The sequence below is a fragment of the Felis catus genome, chromosome A2, assembly GCF_018350175.1.
Source record: "Felis catus isolate Fca126 chromosome A2, F.catus_Fca126_mat1.0, whole genome shotgun sequence".
Taxonomy (NCBI): Eukaryota; Metazoa; Chordata; class Mammalia; order Carnivora; family Felidae; genus Felis; species Felis catus.
This window is the reverse complement of record NC_058369.1, coordinates 157,606,325-157,625,237: the sequence shown is the minus strand read 5'-3', so window position 1 is coordinate 157,625,237 and position 18,913 is coordinate 157,606,325. Positions and strand designations below refer to the sequence as shown.

At 36.9% G+C, this 18,913-nt stretch overlaps 2 protein-coding genes across 4 annotated transcripts in view; both read right to left on the bottom strand.

Annotated features, from left to right (window-relative positions):
• LOC101101123 (olfactory receptor-like protein OLF3) overlaps positions 1–18,913 on the bottom strand; it is a 65,396-nt gene that overhangs the window by 29,114 nt on the left and 17,369 nt on the right. The window contains exons 3-4 of one of the 3 annotated variants that reach the window (XR_006594672.1): positions 10,559–10,692; positions 2,672–4,809 (exon numbers count right to left, since the gene is read on the bottom strand). The gene's annotated coding sequence lies outside the window, so the exon portion shown is untranslated. Of the gene's footprint in view, positions 1–2,671; positions 4,810–10,332; positions 10,693–18,913 lie in introns of those variants that run through there. The other 2 variants (XR_006594673.1, XR_006594671.1) reach the window with 2 other exon arrangements.
• Positions 829–2,140, bottom strand: LOC101101377 (olfactory receptor-like protein OLF3). The gene has a single exon (XM_003983173.2). The coding sequence runs from the start codon at positions 2,138–2,140 to the stop codon at positions 1,187–1,189; it is 954 nt and encodes a 317-aa protein (XP_003983222.1). The 3' UTR covers positions 829–1,186.

Here is an 18,913-nt window from a genome sequence, read left to right as displayed (position 1 = left end):
ACAGAATCCAAAGCAGGCTCCAGGCTCTGAATTGTCAGCACAGAGCCTGATGTGGGGCTCGAACCCATGAACCGTGAGATTATGACCTGAGCCGAAGCTGGACACTTAACCGACTGAGCCAGCCAGGTGCCCCAAAGGGAGGGAGAGAATCTTAAGCAGGCTCTGTTCCCAGTGCAGAGCCCAACTTGGGGCTCAATCTCATGACCATGAGATCATGACCTGAGCCAAAATCAAGAGTTGGAGGTTCAACCAACTGAGCCACCCAGGTGTCCCTAAGCTGCATTATCTTTCACTGATTGCCTAAGGAAACTGTTTTTCTTACATGAACTATGTCTTTGATGTTTTATACGTTTATCTCATTGCTTATTTTATTTCTAAAGTTTCAGAGAAAAAGTTCACTGAATTTTCAGAATTAGAGAATTTTTACCTTTGAATGAATGCTGATGTATACACAATAAATTAGCAGTAACTAGATCTCAGATTTTTCTTAGCCAATAATGTCATTGTCTACAAACAACACTTGGTTTAACCTTATCAGGGTAAAACAAAAATTTTAGTTGATATTTCTCCACTCAATTATTATCTCCACTCAATTATTTCCATTACTCAGATAGTCTTTATATCCAGTAGTAGGTCTAGCACAAAAAATCTTCATCAGCTTTGATAGCAACTTTCTTCTTCAAACAATGACTCAATTACTGAATATGGCTACATATAGTTATATTTTAAGTGAGTCTTCAAATTGACAATGATTTTGTTCCCAATGGAAATATGATAATCTTTTACAAAATGTGGATGAATAAAAACCTGTGTTCCAAGGTAAGACTCATGAATAGGTCACTGATCACAATGTGACTAATCAAAACAGTAAATTGCATTGTCTTCAATTACTCTCAGTAATTGTAAATGGTAAATGCTATTGTCTCAATTACTGCATATGAATGAAAGCTGAGTAAGGGTGAGAAGTTCACTCCTCTACTCCACTGAACACGCTGCTGTGACATAAAAATATACCCACAGCCCACACCCCAACCCAACCACTCAACCTCCTACCTAGCATCACCAGGACATGTGTCAGCATCTCCTTCCTGGTTGCTAGGACAATGCAGGTGATGCCTGCCATATCTGAGTTAAGTGAAAGAACTCACAGGCAAAGCTCCTTTCTCTAACTAATGCTCAGGATTCATCAAGTTGCCAGTTTTGATGTTAATCCAGATAACTGCCCTAGTAGTTTCTGCCAGGCCCCCTTCACCTCCTTATTCCTTACACTATAAATCATAGGGTTCAACATGGGTGTCAAAACGGCATAGAAGAGAGAGATCAACTTCTCCTGAAGAATAGAGGGGCTGGAGCGGGGCTGGATGTAAGTGAAAATGGCCATGCCATAGCACAAGACGACCACTGTGAGGTGAGACGCACAGGTGTGGAAGGCTTTCTTTCTTCCCTCTGTGGACTGGATCTTCAGGATGGTGGAGATGATCTGGATGTAGGACAAGAGGACCAGGCAGAAGGGTGTCATCAGGAGAACGATGCTAGAAACCATGATTATGATCTCATTGGAGGAGGTGTCCACACAGGCCAGTCTGACCACAGCTAGGATTTCACATGATATGTGATCAATATACTTGTTTGCGCACATGGGCAGCTGAAAGGTGATGGCAGTATGAATGAGAGAGTTGAGGGAACCACTGACCCAGGATGTGATGGCCAACCTAGTACAGAGCCCTCCATGCATGATGACCGAGTATCGCAGGGGGTCGCACACAGCCACATAGCGGTCGTAGGCCATCACTGCCAGTAGAACAAACTCAATCCCACCCCAGCCTAGAGAGAAAAATAACTGGGCTGCACAGCTCACAAATGGGATTGCTTTATGTTCTGCAAGAAGATGCACTAACATCTGAGGAATGATGCTTGTGGCATAAGAGACATCAACAAGGGAGAGGTTGGTGAGAAAGAAGTACATGGGAGTGTGGAGTCTGCTGTCCAGGCAGATCAGAGCAACAATAAGGAAGTTTCCCAGCACTGTCACCAAGTACATGACTAAGAATAAAACAAAGAGAAAGACCTGCACATACAAGTCACTGGACAGGCCGAGGAGAATAAATTCTCTCACCCATGTCTGGTTATCTGTTTCCATTAAAAACATGTGAAAATCATTAATCTGCAAAAGGTCAGAGATAAGAGAACCTGTTGAATCAAAGAACCATTTTAGTGAATACATACTGTATGCAATTGGCTAGCCTTTACCAGATGTTTCAGACTATTCGCAGGCCAAGATGGAAGGTTTTATCCCAACATATCCACTCTGCATCAGAGTCAGGCCAGAACCTTCATAAGGACAGGAAGTGGTCTCAGGGAGACCCTGTTAAAGCCTGGAGATGATGTAGTGCAATTCTAGGAGCTCACATCTTACAAACTTACCTCAGATTCCAGAGCAAGTAGAGTTTGGTAGGTGACAATGGTAGGTAAAGTGATAAACAATGAAGAAAATTTGGTTGGAAAGTTTTTTAAAGCTACTTTACATATGTCAACTAATCCCATCATAATGAAAAATGGTACATTTATTACAAAAGGAAATATTGGGAAAAGTCAGATCCTTGTGGAAAGATCTGGAATCAGAGAACCTAGATTTTAAAAATTGATTTTATTTATTATTTATTTACAGCTATGCGATTTGGGCTAGGTGACAAGCTTTTATACATGAAACAGAGGCATATCATCCCACTCACAAGTACATTTAAGCTCAAACGTAGGTAACTTACTCAAAGGAAAGTACTTTGAGAACAATTACTAGTAGTAGAGGAAGTAGAGGAAGTATTAGTAGTAACATGACCTCTGCTTTGGAGTAGATAAGGTAGCAAACATTATTTTCTCCACACATCCCCTCCACAAATTCAAACATAAATAAAATTGGAGGCAATCTTCCACAAAACTGAAGGTTCAGGAATGGACGGGAGGGCTTTGAAGACTTTTTGCTTTTTGTTATTGCCCTTAATCCTCTTGGCCTTTGGTCTCTCAGCCCTCAGTGGGATCAGAAAGGGAAAAGTATTGTAATGGTATCTTGTTCTTTTTATTTTTCTCTTTTCAATTTACTGCTACTAATCATTTAACCTTTGTAGGTGGGCTCAAAAGAAAGCAAAGAAGACTTGATACAGAGAGGAAAGAAACACAAATGTTTAAGGATTCTTCTTCATTGTCCAAGGCAGAAAAGAAAGTATGAATTCGCATAGATGTACATTGGAATGGAGTTTCCTCCTATTTCCCCCTCAAGGAAGTGCTTTTTCAGTAGAACTAATTTGTTATTATTATGTCATTTTTGAACATTAAAAAGGGATACATAAGATTTAAAAAATATTTTGAATCACTGCCTGCTCACAACTTCCCTTTTCTTGCAGCCTACAACATAAGGGAAAATAGTAACTAAAGGCAGCAAGAGAGATTGAGGGCAGAAATAGCTGCCCGCCCATCCCAAAACCCACACAGATATCAGATTAGGGTCACTGAGCAGAAAGGTGAAGATTATCTATGCTTTAATTCTCTTACCTCTTAAACAACAAAACAGAACAAGTAGTCCCAGGAACACCCTACTCATTCATGATTCAGACACATGCATTTTCATAAATTTCTTTAATTACCTTCTCGAAACTTGATCCATTCTTTCAACAGTTCCTTCTTTCCTGCTTATCATAATACTTCCTCAACCACCCTTCACTTTGCTTTTCTTTAATCATGATTAGTCTGAGAAAATATTTACTTGCCTCAAAACCAGTGTTGAACAATTATTACAGTTAAGAGTCCTATTTTGCTCTCCCTCCAGTGTAAATTTGTTTGTGTTCTCTTCTCATTATTCATTACAACTTTGGCTACCTTACCTTTTTGCCAGGTACCTAATGCTCCTTTAATATACAATAAAATCTGAAAGGCAGCCAGCAAGGGGGCAGAATAGGACTTCGTCTCATCCCATGGATGCTCTAAATAAGCACCTACATACAGATCCATTCCAAGAGAAATCCAAAAAGGAGTGGAGCAACTCCTACTCATAGGATGACAGAAAATACCCACATCAAAACAGGTAGACACATTAGTGAGACACATCAGTGGCACAATCTCCACTACTAGTATAGTTCCTTACAACTGGGAGAGAACCCACAACTCCCAGCTTGTCTCTGAGGATTAAAGTAATTGGACAAGTAGTAATAAACAAGTAGGATTACATCAAATTAAAAGCTTTTTTACAGCAAAGGAAACAATCAACAAAATGAAAGGGTAAGCTAGGGATTGGGAGAAAATATTTGCAAACCATATATCTGATAAAGGGTTAATATCCAAACTATATAAAGAATGCATATAACTCAATAGCAAAAGCAACAAATGACCAGATTTTTAAGATTAGCCAAGTCCTGAGCAGATGTTTTTTCAAGAAGACATACAGATGGCCAACAGGCATATGAAAAGATATCTCAACATCACCAATAATCAGGGAAATACAAATCAAAACCAAAATGAGATACCACCTTACCTATGTTAGGATGGCTATTATCAAATAATAAATAACAAGCATTGGCAAGATGTGGAGAAAAGGGAACCCTTGTACATGTTTGTGGGAATGTGAATTGCTACAGTCAACATGGAAAGTAGTATGGTATTTCCTCAATAAATTGACAATAGAACTACCATGTGATTCGGCAATCCCACTTCTGGTATTTATCCGAAAGAAATGAACTCAATACCTTGAAGAGATATCTGCACTCCCATGTTCATTGCAACATTATTCACAACAGCCAAGATATGAAAACAGTTAAGTATCTGTTGAATGGATAAAGAAATTGTGATATATATGCATACAATGGAATATTTTTCAGCCTTAAAAAAAAAAAGATCCTGCCATTTGCAACAACCATGAAAGAACCCAGAGGTCATTACACTGAATGAAATGAGCCAAATACAGAAAGAGAAAAACTGCATGATTTCACCTATATGTGGAATCTAAAATGTCAAATACATAGAGAGAGTAGAAAGGTAGTTACCAAGGGAAGAGGAAATGAGGAGATGTCGGTTATAGGACACAAAGTTGTAGTTTTTTTAGGATGAATTGGTCTTGAGATCTAATGTACATCATAATGACTATAGTCATTATGGAAATTTGCTAAAAGAATTGATTTTAGGTCCTTATCACACATACACATAAAAGGTAACTACATGAGAGAATATGTTAATTACCTCAAGAATAGTAGTCATTTCACTATGTATATGTGTATAAAATCTTCATGTTGTACACCTTAAATACAATTTTTATTCTACAAAATAACAGACATACAGACAATAAACCCTAGTTTACATTCTTTGTGTTATTTCGTGCACATGCTCAACAAACCCCAAGCCACATCTCTCTATGTATGTTTTGAGTTTTATTTGTCTACTCAAAAACAAAGAATCCATGCTGCCTACTCAGGGCATCGTATTAAACAATATACCCCCACGATTCCTCCTTGGACAAGAGCACTAATAAAACACAATATGTGATATGATAGATACCATTGAAATAGTCCATGAAAAATTATCTTCTTAAAGCACTGCCACTAATGCCTGAAATCTATTTGTTTTATTTTGATCACTGTCCTTTTAATGAAATGGTTAAAAATGAAATATTTTTTTAAAATAAAATGATATGGGAGTTTTATATGAAGTACCTAACCTTGTTGTAAACTAACCCTTGAAAATGAGTCATGTAAGAGTACAAAACTGTAAGTTTTGGTGTGAATGACACTGAAGTTGTGAGAAAAGTTAGGTCTGGACTACAGAGACAATTTTTTTTCATTTAAAATATTACCATTGTTGGACTCTAGCTAAAAGTACCTCCATGTATCTTCTCATAATACCCAGTAACTATCAGTTACTGCAGATAACAGGATAGAAATGTTCTTATCTCTATGACAAAGAAATTAAAAAAAAAAAAAAGGTGTTGAGATTTCTCAAAAAATCCCTTTCTTTTACATGACACAATATACCTAACTTAAAAGTTAAATTTTAGTCAATCATTACGATCTTTCTTTAAGTAAAGCAAATTTGTTCATTGATCTTATGGAAACTGTTATATAATTCTGTATCATAAAAATTGAAATGAACAGGTTAAATGTTATTTTTCAACCTATTCTATCTCCATAAAGTGAACCACAATTATTTTTCCTATTTTTAATCTCCTACAACCTTATAACACCTTCAGCTGAAAATATCTGTCACTTGAACAAGATGAAGAGGGAAAAATTCTGACAATGCTTCCTGCTGATGTTAAAACCAGGACTGGTCTTTATCTCCATGGGGTGGATAAAATTTAGCTTTGGTTTATTCCTGCCTCCCTTTATCTGAGTCTGTCTTCTAACATTTCATTTATGAACAAATACTTTCATCCCATCTCTAACTCTACATCAACGTCTGCCCTCCAGTAAAATGGCCCATGTTCTAAACTGCCCCTCCTTCTCCCCATCTTAAAAAGAATATCAACAAAGCCAAGATCTTAAATTAAATATTTTTAATGGTAAATTCCCAGGCAGTGATTTTTAGTAATATTTGTTGTAAACATCTGGGTATTTTGAGTCTTAAAAATGAAGCATCTCCCAACTATTATAATTTACTTAAATTCTGACCAGTGGACCTCTCAGATGGGAGCCCTTTTCATTCCGACCTCCCTATAGTTCTGCAGTATGCCTGAGAGAAAGGGTATTGCCCTGAGTAGCAATTCTCAACATAAAGTACCCTTTTAGCCTTTCAGCACATCCTCCTCATATTCCTGCTCTAACTGTATTGATATAGCCTTGAGGAATTATGAGGACCTTCTTATCAAGAAAAAGATGAGTAACCTGACCCATACCATAGACAAATAAACCAAGGATGACAGAACTTTTCATATGTTGGTACACACAGACAGGCTCATCACTTGTGATTCCCTAGAGATGTCTTCAGATGTTGCTGTCCACATTTATTAATCTTTAGTTGCATTTAGTTTCCATTGCTACTTTATGGACCAACACTCCAAAATACTCAATTTTCCTTTGCAAGGAAGGAAGTATCCAGGGCTTGACACATGGGTATATTTGCCTATTGAACATTCAAGGCCACATTTAACATCTTACACCAGTGAGTATGTTATACATTTAAATCTATCTAATAATGTTTTCCATTTCTATTGACTGATGGCTTCATAAATTATCTCTTCCCCTTCCCCCACATTAGGAAGAGAGAACTACTGACTTGAAAAGATTCGAAGGAATGCACACTATAGGATTCTTCAGTATCTCAACTTCCAAGATTATATTTCAAAATAAAACCCCTTTCCACTATTCATGCCAATTCAAAGAGTGCATGGATGGACAAAACCTTGGATCAGCCTCAGAAATCCAACCTGAAATACAGTTAAGGTTTGTGGGTGATCCCCTTCTTATATTTTCCCCCACTTATTACAGAGATGATGCTCTGTGGCTAAGAGATAAAATTCCAAACGCTTTTTCTCCCCTGAAAGTTTGCGCATCATCTTTTGGAACACTCCCTTTGAGTTATAATCATATTTGGCCTTCTCATTGGAGTCCTCTATAGTCTTAGCAGAGACAGATTACAAGTCTTGAATTCAGAAGCAGAGCATATGAAGCTAACTCCCACAACCCACAGATATTCTTTCTTTCATGCTGAGCATACTTTTAAACAAGTGGGTTATCAATAGAAATGGCACTTTAATTTAAAGAGAGTCCTCTAAAATGTGGCTGAGTAGTTGGTTGTTGCATCACTGATCATATCCAACACAGGCAGGCATATTTGCATCATCCCACTGTTTGGAAACAGATGATCCCAGGGCCACTTGGGAAGGTGATGTTTCAAAGATAATTTTTAACCCTGAGAAAGCAATCAGTTTTTCTTTTTGTTTCTTGTTATCTACTTAATACCTGGGTTTTGTTACCTGACTCTTCACATACACCGAGTCCAATTATTGAGGACCCAGTTTCTCCAACATGTACAATCCTGAAATTCACCTTTTGTGATATATTTTATCATAACTTCATTCTGTAAATGCTAAGCTTCTTTATATGTCTCATCCTTTGTAGGAAACACGACTAGTACAGTACAAATCACTCAGTATACTATGTCTCCACAGTATAATTCCTCCAGCCCATTCTAGAGGAACCAACCCTGAGTCAGAAGACCTTATTTCTAGTCCCAGCTCATATTCTTGAGTCTATATCAATTTGAGAAATCCATTTAATCAGCTTTCTATCATTGAAAGGAAAATTCAAATACTTTGTATATATACTGTTAGAGAAATAACTAAGATTTTTTTTGCATTTGCAGAGTGTAGTAACTTCCTTTGTTTATTTGCCTTTTTTAAAATCAAAATATTTTTTTAGGAATAGAATTTAGCAATTCATCACTTACATATAATACCCAGTGATCATCCCAACCAGTGTTCTCCTTAATGCCTCTCACCCCTTTAGCCCTTACCCCAACCCAATACCCCACCAGCAACCCTCATTTTGTTCTCTGTATTTAGGAGTCTCTTATGGTTTGTCTCCCTCTCTGTTTTTATATTATTTTTGCTTCCCTTCCCTTATGTTCATCTGTATTATATCTTAAATTCCACATATGAGTGAAATCATATGCTATTTGTCTTTCTCTGACTTGTTTTGCCTAGCAGAATACACTCTAGTTCTATCCATGTTGTTGCAAATGGCAAGATTTCATTCGAGAAAATTTTTAAACAATTGACAATTTATCTTAACTGGAACTGTTATATACTCCTACTACATGTTCAAGAATATCAAATCCTAACGAATCACTTCACAGATCTAGGCTTGTTTCCTAAGTGTTTTCCGCCCAAAAGATGCAGAATTCATCCATAGGTACTCCACTTTTTAATTATTAATCAGTTGCTTCCTTCCATTCCTTGCCATTACTCTCTTTGTCTTTCTCTCTGTCAGTACGTACCTGCAGAATCAAGAACCCTTAGAAGAGAAATGTACCTGAGCCCCCAGCATTAGGAAGGCAGAACCACTTTTCTACACTTCTTATACTATTCAGAATGAGAAGATCACATCCGTGGATCATACCCCTGATCCAAAGTCCCTAACAAGTCAGATCTGTTCTACTTCTACCCCTCTAGACACCTCTGTGGGCACCCCCTCTCTGCTGGTGCCTCCGTTAGCGCTCTCAAGCATTGATTAGTGCCAGACACACAGATGTGTCCGCTTCAATCTAAGTTTATGTTGGTTTCTAAAGAATGCTCCCCTCCAGCAAAGACATGGACCAGAGAGATGAAGAGTCCCAGACTCCTCGGGCTCCTGGCTAAGGTATCACCTGGGACTAGTTTAGACTGTGAGGGAAACAGCTATTAGAAAGTTCACAGGTGCCCTGCAATTGGCTCCAGTGTAAACCTAATGTGATGCAGCAGTGTCTGGACTAGCAACATGAGGCTGACAGACTCCTCTCAGGAGCTTTATGTGTCTGTGGTTGATAGCACTCCCAGTCCTTGAGGGCAGGACCTCCATGCTGCCCTTCTTCTCCCCGTGAAGCCTGTTCTTCCCCATCCTCATCAATCACAGCAACCCGCTGAAGCCTAGGGTCATTCTTAAAAGCCAGAGATCCTAGATTTCTGAGGCTTTAGGATATTCTCCTGTAGCCCCAACCTGACGTTTAGCACTCATGCCCCTATTCTACTGAGCAGTGACTGGGTCTGCAACCAAACCTGATGAGGAAAAAAAGTTACTCCCTTTGGCTCCAGGATACTGTCATCTCTCCTTCTGAACACAGGAGCATTATCTTCATTCCCCTGAAATGTGCAAAGAGCCCACTGGTCCTGCTGTGAGCTTTGCACAGATGGACGCACACCTTGGTACTCTCATGTACTCATGAGTACTATTCTCTCATGGCACTATTCTAGTTTTAACAATACTAACACCACATACAAAGATTTAAGACTCCAAAAAAAATCCCTGAAAGGGAATGTAGAAAATATTAAGCTTTAGAGGGGGAAAACAAGGAGAGGAAAAAGGTAATGGAGATTCTCAACACGGAAGTACAGAAGTGTTAGTTTTCTATACCATTCCAAATCTTTAATTTTTATGAATAGACTAAATGTAAAATTCACAGAATGCAGTCCCATTACATCTCTGATATATTCTTCAGGCATCATAAAGCGAAACATTTGTCCCTTCCTCTCCCAGTCAAATACCCAGTCCCTCTCAGCACCACCATGTACACGTCCACGCACTTACTCGCTGTCCACCGCCCTTCCCCCCCCCCCCCGATGCTCACTCAGCCATCTGCTTGTCAGCTCAGCCACCCACTTAGGCATCCCCTCAGCATCTACATGCCACCTCACCTACTTCCCTAACGTCCAGGAGTTATCTCCCAGGCATCCTCTCTTCTCATCCATGTGGGTGTCATCCTGCTTGTCCACTCATTCTGCCATGTTATCGTAATGCCCGACTCCACAGCACCCGTGACTTTGACAATGCTGCTGTGATCATCCAAGCAATAGAAAGGGAAAGTAGAGATGCTTCTCTTTCCTCACCTGAGTTTCTGCACTCCCACAGAACTGACAGAATTGGTGGGATACTTTGAGGAAAGCTGGAAACATTCCATGGTTGGGAGAGCTGTAGTCACTGAACCCAGACGTTCACATCACTGCTGTTTTTCTCCACTCATCTGTAGACAACAAAGGAAACTCTCAAATTCCAAGCGTTGTAAGGACCCAACAGCACTCTCAGTCACTCCTGCTCCTAACCTGGAGGGCCTTGTCATTCAACCTCCATCACTCAGCAAGTTACATCAACTCTTACTCCAAACATTTGTGGCATGGATCCTTCCTTTCCATTGTTAATGCTGCTGACTACCATTATTTTAGCCTTTGTAACCAAGTGCTAAGTAATTTCACTTCTTTTCAATGCTTGATAGGCATTGAAAACTTACTGAATCAGGTATGTCACAGAGGGTGTTTTAATCACCCTTTCTGGTTTTTCTCATAGAATGCGTTTGAGAACACCTGGAACAACTCATTCTGTAAACCAGTGTCACATTTATCTTTCATTACAACATTTTATTCTACCATTACTTACTTCACAAATATTCGATCTAAAATCTCCAATGACTCTAATGCCATATCTCAACTGGGAGAGAAGAAATTCAGTCAGTCACATCTCAGTTTTCACCACTTGCCTCCCCTGTGAGCCCCCACTCATCCTACAATTCGTACTGTTCCCCAAACAGAAAATGCTCTCTTCTGACTGGGAAGGCCATCTTATCAGTGTTGGCCTAGGAACTGGAATCGTTTCTAAACACAATAATATGTACTATCAACACGTATGTTTTGTTTGCAAAAAGAACATAAATCTCTACCCCAAACATTGCATATAATTTGAATATGCTACTTCCAGATAAGTGGTTTGTTGACTTAAAATTGCTTGGCCTGAAGAGATTTTTTTTTGCTATTGTTATACTAGTACTTAGTTGAAAATTAGTACCTATTTCCCTGTTTTACTTTGTCTGTTAAAACAGACTTTAAAGAGTAATTTAGCCTCTTCTAGATTCCTTTTAGGTTGTAGGAAGTTTGAATGAACATCACCTCCATTTTAAACAAGAAAAGATCAGATAATCTATAAAATCATAACTATTCTTAAAAATCATCAGAAAGCTGAGGTTACAAGAAAACCCAATAAAATGAAATCTCAGGAATGATGGTTGCATCCAGAAAGGCCTGGGACATGGGCTCTACCTTACCTGGGCCAGTGTATGTGAGGAATGTGGGGCACCATGTAAGCCTGTAAGAACTGATTTATCAAATTGCTAAAGGCTGAATGTGGGAGTAATATGAATATACAATGGCTAGGAGCCAGAGGAAAAAAAGAAGCATTCACAAATATTCTCAATACTTTTTCCACATACTTAGACCAAGCCTCATAAGGATGTTTGAAGAAAGCAGAAAACCAAAGAAAGTCTCCTTCATAGTGCGGGTCTAGGTGAAGGCAGCAACATCTGCCATAGTAAGCTAAGGAACTCTCCAATCACCAAATCATCTCCATTATGCAACAAAAGCCTGAAGCCACAGGGGAAGGACAGCAAACCTTGTTTTCCTCAGAGACAGATAAATAAAGACTCATTACTGAGGGAAGGGGGAACAGGAAAAAAAAAACTCTAACTCTGGGGTTTCCATTGAGCAGGAGACCATTCTGGATCAGTATATTAGCCATCTCCTAAGACTGAAGAAGGGGCAGGATCACTAAGAAATTCTGAAACACAGAGACAAAAGATGTTCCTGAGACTGAGAAAGAACCAGGACAAAGGGAATAAAACCTCACCCTCATTACCAGGCCAGCAGGAATTAAGGAACAAGTCAAAGCTGTTATCATGGAGTGGGGGCAGCCAGTGAAGACACACTCTCCAGATGTAGCCTAATAGAAAGAGACTAAAACTCAGGATGGTTGAGACTGGGAAAAGCCCTACAACTACTGAACATCCCACACTAAGCATAAGTCATAATAGAGAAAACTGAATTTGTTGGTGCACTGAGGATAACCATAGCAATATAAAACCCAAACTCAATGTAATCCTGGCTGCACTGATTCCCACACCTCATACACACTACCTCTTAGGGTAAACAGAAGAGAAGTGTCTCCTGCAAAGCATAATACTATTTATCTCATAGCATGTTATCCTACACACACACACACACACACACACACATTAAAGATCAGAGAAAAATCAAGAAAAAATACGCTCTTACTGGACCAAGCAATTCACAGAAGCAGAATTAAGTATCTGCATGTGGGAACTATTACACAGAGCTTTAAAATAACTCTTATTAAATTTTAAAGTATATAATAGAAAAGATGGACAGTGTCATAAATGCATGAAGAATTTCAGCAGATAATTTAAAAGTATATGGAAGAATCACATGGAAATACTAGGCTGAAGAACACAGTAACAAAGATGAAGATTGATTAAGGGTAAAATCAACAGAACTGAGAAAAAAATCAGTGAGGATAAAGTTGATAGAAATTAATAAAACTGAAGCACAAAGAGGAAAAAAATAATGATGATACAAAGAGAAGAGAACATGGGATAACATCAAACATGCGAACATACATGAAATTAAAACATCACGGCAAAGAACTACTAGAGCACAAAGGAATTCAGTAAAGTCACAGGATACAAATCAACCTACAGAAATGTGTTGTATTTTTATACACAAATAGTGAAGCAGCACTATTTGGTAAAATTGAGAGCTAAAAACTCATTTAAAAAACTTTCTAACACACTGTAAGATAACGAATATAAAACAATAGCAATGTATTCAGTGTTTATACCTTATGTGATATAAAATACATGGCAATATTGCACACAAATGGGAGGGAGAAAATGGTAGTATACTGTTTGAAGGTTCTTATGCTTCATATGAAGAGCTATTACACTATTTAAGATTGATATTTTTAAATGTATAATGTAAACTCTAGACCAGCCATTAAAAATTTTAATTGGTATAAAACTAGGCTAATGGTAATGATGAAATGCAATAAAAGTATAGAATTGATCCAAAAATCATGTGAGAAAGAGAAAAAATGAAGAAATAATGTACGGAAAAAGCAAAAACTAGGGAGATGATAGATTTTAGTCAAAACACAGCAATAATTACATAAATACAAGTAGTCTATCTCAGTAGATTAAGTAAAAGTTTGAGATTATGAGGTTAGATAAAACACCAGACCTAATTTTATTCCATCTAAAGGAAAAGCACTTTAACTATAAAGACATAGACATGTTAAGAGTAAAAGGATAAAAGTATATACCATTGAACACTAACCAAAAGAGAGCTGGAGTAGCTATATTAAAATCAGATAAAATAAATGTAAGAACAAAAAATATTAACAGGGATAAAGAGGGACATTGCATGATGGAAAAGGGTCAATTCATCAAATTATAACAATCCTAAATGTATACACACTAACCAGAGGGTTTCAAAACTGATGAAGCAAAAACTGATAAAAATGATAAGGGAAATAAAGGCACGATTTTAGTTGAAGTTTCCAAATAACTCAGTAGTCAATACAGCAAGTATAGAGAAAATTGTAAGGGTATAGAAGACTTGGCCAACACTACCAAATGACTTGATCGAATTGACATTTATAGAACATTCTACCAAATACCAGCAAAATACACATTCTTTTCAAGTACATTCAAAGAATTCACCAAAACGGACAAAACCCTGAGGCATAAATAACTCTCAAAATACTCTTAAAAATGAAATAATACAAAGTATGTTCTTAGATAAAATGAAACTAAAGGAGAAATCTATAACAGAAGCATGTATGTAAAAATTTTCAAAATTAGAAAATTAAGCAACCCAATTCCACATAATCTATACATCACAAAGGAAGTCCCCCGGGAAATTTAAAAATATTTTAATTGCATGAAAGTGAAAAAGAGAAAAAATCTGTGAGACACAACTGAAGTGGTTCTTAGACTTGGAGAATTATATGCTCACATGAGAAACAAGAAGAGTCCCAATTCAGTAATTTGAATTTCCAGCTACAAGAAGAACAAATTGAACCCAGATAAGCACAAAGAAGGACAAAATAAAGATAAAGGGACAAATAAATAAAATTGAAAAGAAGGAAAATAGACAAAAATCAATGAAATAGAAATCTGGCTCTTCATAAAGACTGAGTTGATACATTAGCCAGACTGACCTCAACAGAAATAGGGAAAAGATACAAATTACCAATAACAGAAAAAAAGGGGGACATCTCTATAAATCCTACAGATATTGAAAGAATAACTAAAAGGATATACCAATCCCCAAAATGCTCATAAATGTAACAACTTAGATAAAATGGACAAATTCATTAAAACATACAAAGTAACACAGCTTACTTTAATAGAAATAGATATCTGAATAATTTTATGTATATAAAGAATTAAAAACATTGTTAAAACGTTTTCAACAGAAAAGTTTCAGGTCCAAATGATGTCAATGATAAATCTATCAAACATTTAAGGTAGAAATATCAATTTTACACCATTGCTTCCATACACAGAAGAGGAGGCAACACCTTTGAACCCATTTTATGAGACCTGCATTACTCTGGTGCTAGAATCAGAAAAAAAATATTACAAGAAAGGAAAAACCATACAGCACTATCCCTCACTAAGATAGACACAAAAAATTCTTAATGAAACTTAGTTACTGAATCAAGGAATATTAGACATGATAATACCTCATGACCAAGTTTGATTTAGTCTCGGAATGCAAGGCTAATTCATTATGCAAAAGTTAATCAATGTATTTCACAACATCATCAGTCTGAAGAAGTAAAACGACATGATCCTCTCAATAAAAGTAGAAAGAGTATTTAACAAAATTTGACACACATTCATGATAAAAGCTGTCAGCAAACTAGGAACAGAGAACTTCCTCAATCTCATAAATGGCATCAAAGAACCTTTAACTGAATTCATTCTGAATGGTAAAAGATCAAATCCTTTTCCCCTAAGATTGGGAATAAAGCAAAAATGCCCTTTTGCATGACTCTATTAACACTGAATACTAACAGTCCTTGCCAGTGCCTTTTATCAGGCAACAGAAATAAAAGGCATGCATATTGTAAAGGAAGAAATAATGCTGTCTCTACACATACATGACATAATTATCTACGTAGAAAACCCAACTAATCTACAGGAAAGCTACTATAACTAATTATTTCAACAAGTTCACTAGGCATGATGTCAATATACAAAAATAAATTGTACTTGTTAGCAATAAAAAATGGAAAATGAAATTTAAAAGGCAGTGCTGTTTATAATAGCACATAAAAACATTAAAGAATTAAGTACAAATCTAACAAAATATATGATAGGTCTCTATGCTGAAAATCATAAGGCACTGATGAAAGAAATCTAAGAACACCTCAATGGAGAAACATTTACCATGTTTATGGAGTGAAAGACAATATTTTAAAAATAATTAATTCTCTTCCAAACTGATCTGTAGATACAATGCAAAACCAACCAAAATCCCAGCAGAAATTTTTGTAAGAATTAATCTGATTCTCAAAGTTAGTAGAAAAACACAGAATCTAGAATAAAACAATTTTGAAAAAGAGAACAAAATTGGACAACCTAGACCACCAATTTCAAGTAACAGTGTTAGATGAAAGGAACAAAGGAATCGAAGAGTCTAAAAATGGATACATGCATACATGGCCAATTATTTTTGGAAAAGGAAAAATTTTAATGGATAAAAAACCCAGAATTTCAACAAATAATAATGGATAACTAGATATCCATATGCAAAAAAAAAAAAAAAAAAAAGGAACTTGGATCCAGGTCTTCAACTACATATACAAAAATTAACTAAAAATGGATCAGGGACTCAAATACTGACCAAAATCTTTGTGACCTTAGATTAGGCATAGATTTCTTAGAACACCAGAAACATGACCTATAATGAAACCAATGGATAAATTTGACTTGTTTAAAAGTAAAACTTCTGCTTCTTGAAAGATACCATTATGAGACTGAAAAGACAAGCCAGAGACCGGGAAAAGATGCTGGCAAAACATGTATCTTACAAAAGACTTGTTGTAGAATATTTAACAAATTCTCAAAACTAAATAGTAAGAAAATAAACAACCCAGTGAAACTCGGGCAAAAGACACGAGCAGACATCCCACCAAAAACATGCAGATCGCTGAAAAGCACAAAAGATATTCAACATCATTAGTCCTCAAGAAATGCAATTTAAAGCCACAGTGAAATATTGCTGCCCATCTACTAGAATTGCTAAAATGAGAGCAGCTGACACTAGCCAACACTGGCAATCATGTGGTATAACTGTGACTCTCATTATTGCTTGTGCAAATGCAAATGCCATCTTTTTAAAAAAGTTTGGTAGCTTCTTATGAGATAAAACTTATTCTTATCATAACAACCTGGCCATAGAACTCCTATGTTGGGTTTCTTTTCACCCAATTGAATTCATTTACGTTCACCCCAAAAATCTGTACTTGAATTTTTACAACAGTTTTTGTTCATAATTCCCCCCAATTAGAAACAATCCAAATGTACTTTAAAAAGTACATCAGGGCACCTGCGTGGCTCAGTCAGTTAAGGGTCCAACTCTTGATTTCAGCTCAGGTCATGATCTCACAGTTTTGTGAGTTTGAACCCCACATGGGGCTCTGTGCTGACCCTGCAGAGACTGCTTGGGATTCTTTCTCTCCCTCTCTGTCTGCCTGTCCCCTGCTCATGCTCGCTCTCTCTCTCTCAAAAATAAATTTAAAAAAAATTACAAAAATAGAAAAAATAAAATAAAAAGTAAACAAAAAACTATGGTATATCCATACAATTAAACTATTACTCTACAAATAAAAAGAATGTACCACCATAACATGAAAAATATGAATGTATCTCAAATGCTTTATGCTAAGGAAAAGAAGTCAGACTCAAAGACTGTGTCCTGATTCCATTTACATGATATTTTGCAATAGACAAAGAAATCTGATTGGTGGTTGGCCGGAAATGATGTTCAGAAAATAGACTGACTAAAAGGGGCAAATAATATGTTTGAATGATGAAAATTTCTGTCTTGATTGTGGTGGTGCTTACATGATTGTGTAAATTTTTTAAAACTCACAGAACTCTATACAAAAAAGTATGCATTTTACTGTAGGTAAATTATACCTCAATAACAAAATAAGGAATTAGTCTTCGTTATTTATTAATCCTAGCATAGCACTTAGGCACAAAAAAAATCAAATAGTAGGAATTTGGAGTGTTGGCTCAACATCAGTTTATATGATAAAGACGTGAAGTTTTCAATTATCATATTTCAATACTTGGTATCTACTTAAAAGTTAAAAAGCCAAAGCAATCTTAAACACATTAGGAATAATTACAAAGAAGTCCAAATTACTAGAATTTGATTGGATTGTGAGCTGGTTGAAGGCAAAGATCATTTGTTACTTTTAAGTAGCAGGGTACTAATTAGATGTACACAGGGATTTGTGATCATATTAAAATAAAAACCTCATTATACTATTCAAAGTGGGCTAGATGCTGAAACAAACAGTTCCCAATAACCATGACATAACACAATAAAATTTATTTCTTATTATACAAATTCTCATGTGGGTGACACTGGTATGGCTAGATCTCATCTGGTCAATGACTCAGGATCCAGGCCTCCTCTGCCCTCTGAGCCCCCAGAGTCCTGTGCCGGATCCCCTGTATGGGGGTGACTTCAGAGCAAAACAGTGAAGAATGGAGGCTGGCGGTTGGGAGAGTTCAACAGGTCAGGCCTGGAAATGGTATATTTTCTTTCTTTGCATCTACATTTCAGAAGTTAGAACTCACCGTGAAGTAGAGGAAATGAGTTTAGGAGCAAATAGCGAGTTTCTGCCACATGCATTGGATTCTGACTTGATTGGACTACATTTGAGATCATGTTTTATTTCAGACCTCTATATTTTAAAAGGGATATTTAGAATATTCAAACCCCATAGAAGCCCTTGATAGTAAGAAGTCTGAAATCATGCAAATGACTACACAGTGAGGAGCATTTAGCTTGATCGTTTCCTCCTCTCAGTGTCTCAGGTGAAGGACCCCATAGCCAGCCATGTGGTCTTCAGTCTCAACAGACCAGACCAAAGAATCTGACCCAGATTGGAGGTCCAGTCTGCTTCTAAAGCCAGTTTGCTTCTTATCCAAGAAATAAATAGTACAAAGAATATTTTCAGACACGGGTGGAGAACACATTATATTTCATATAAACACTCATTTCACTGCAGCCCATGTAGTGGGATATCAAGTCAATATCCACAATATTATGTCATATAAAGAAAGAACTTCTCTAATCAATGAACTATGTCATCAA

What these genes read in the sequence shown, in the direction of transcription:
- LOC101101377 (XM_003983173.2), bottom strand. Translation starts at nt 2,140, where the DNA reads ATGGAAACAGATAACCAGACATGGGTGAGAGAATTTATTCTCCTCGGC.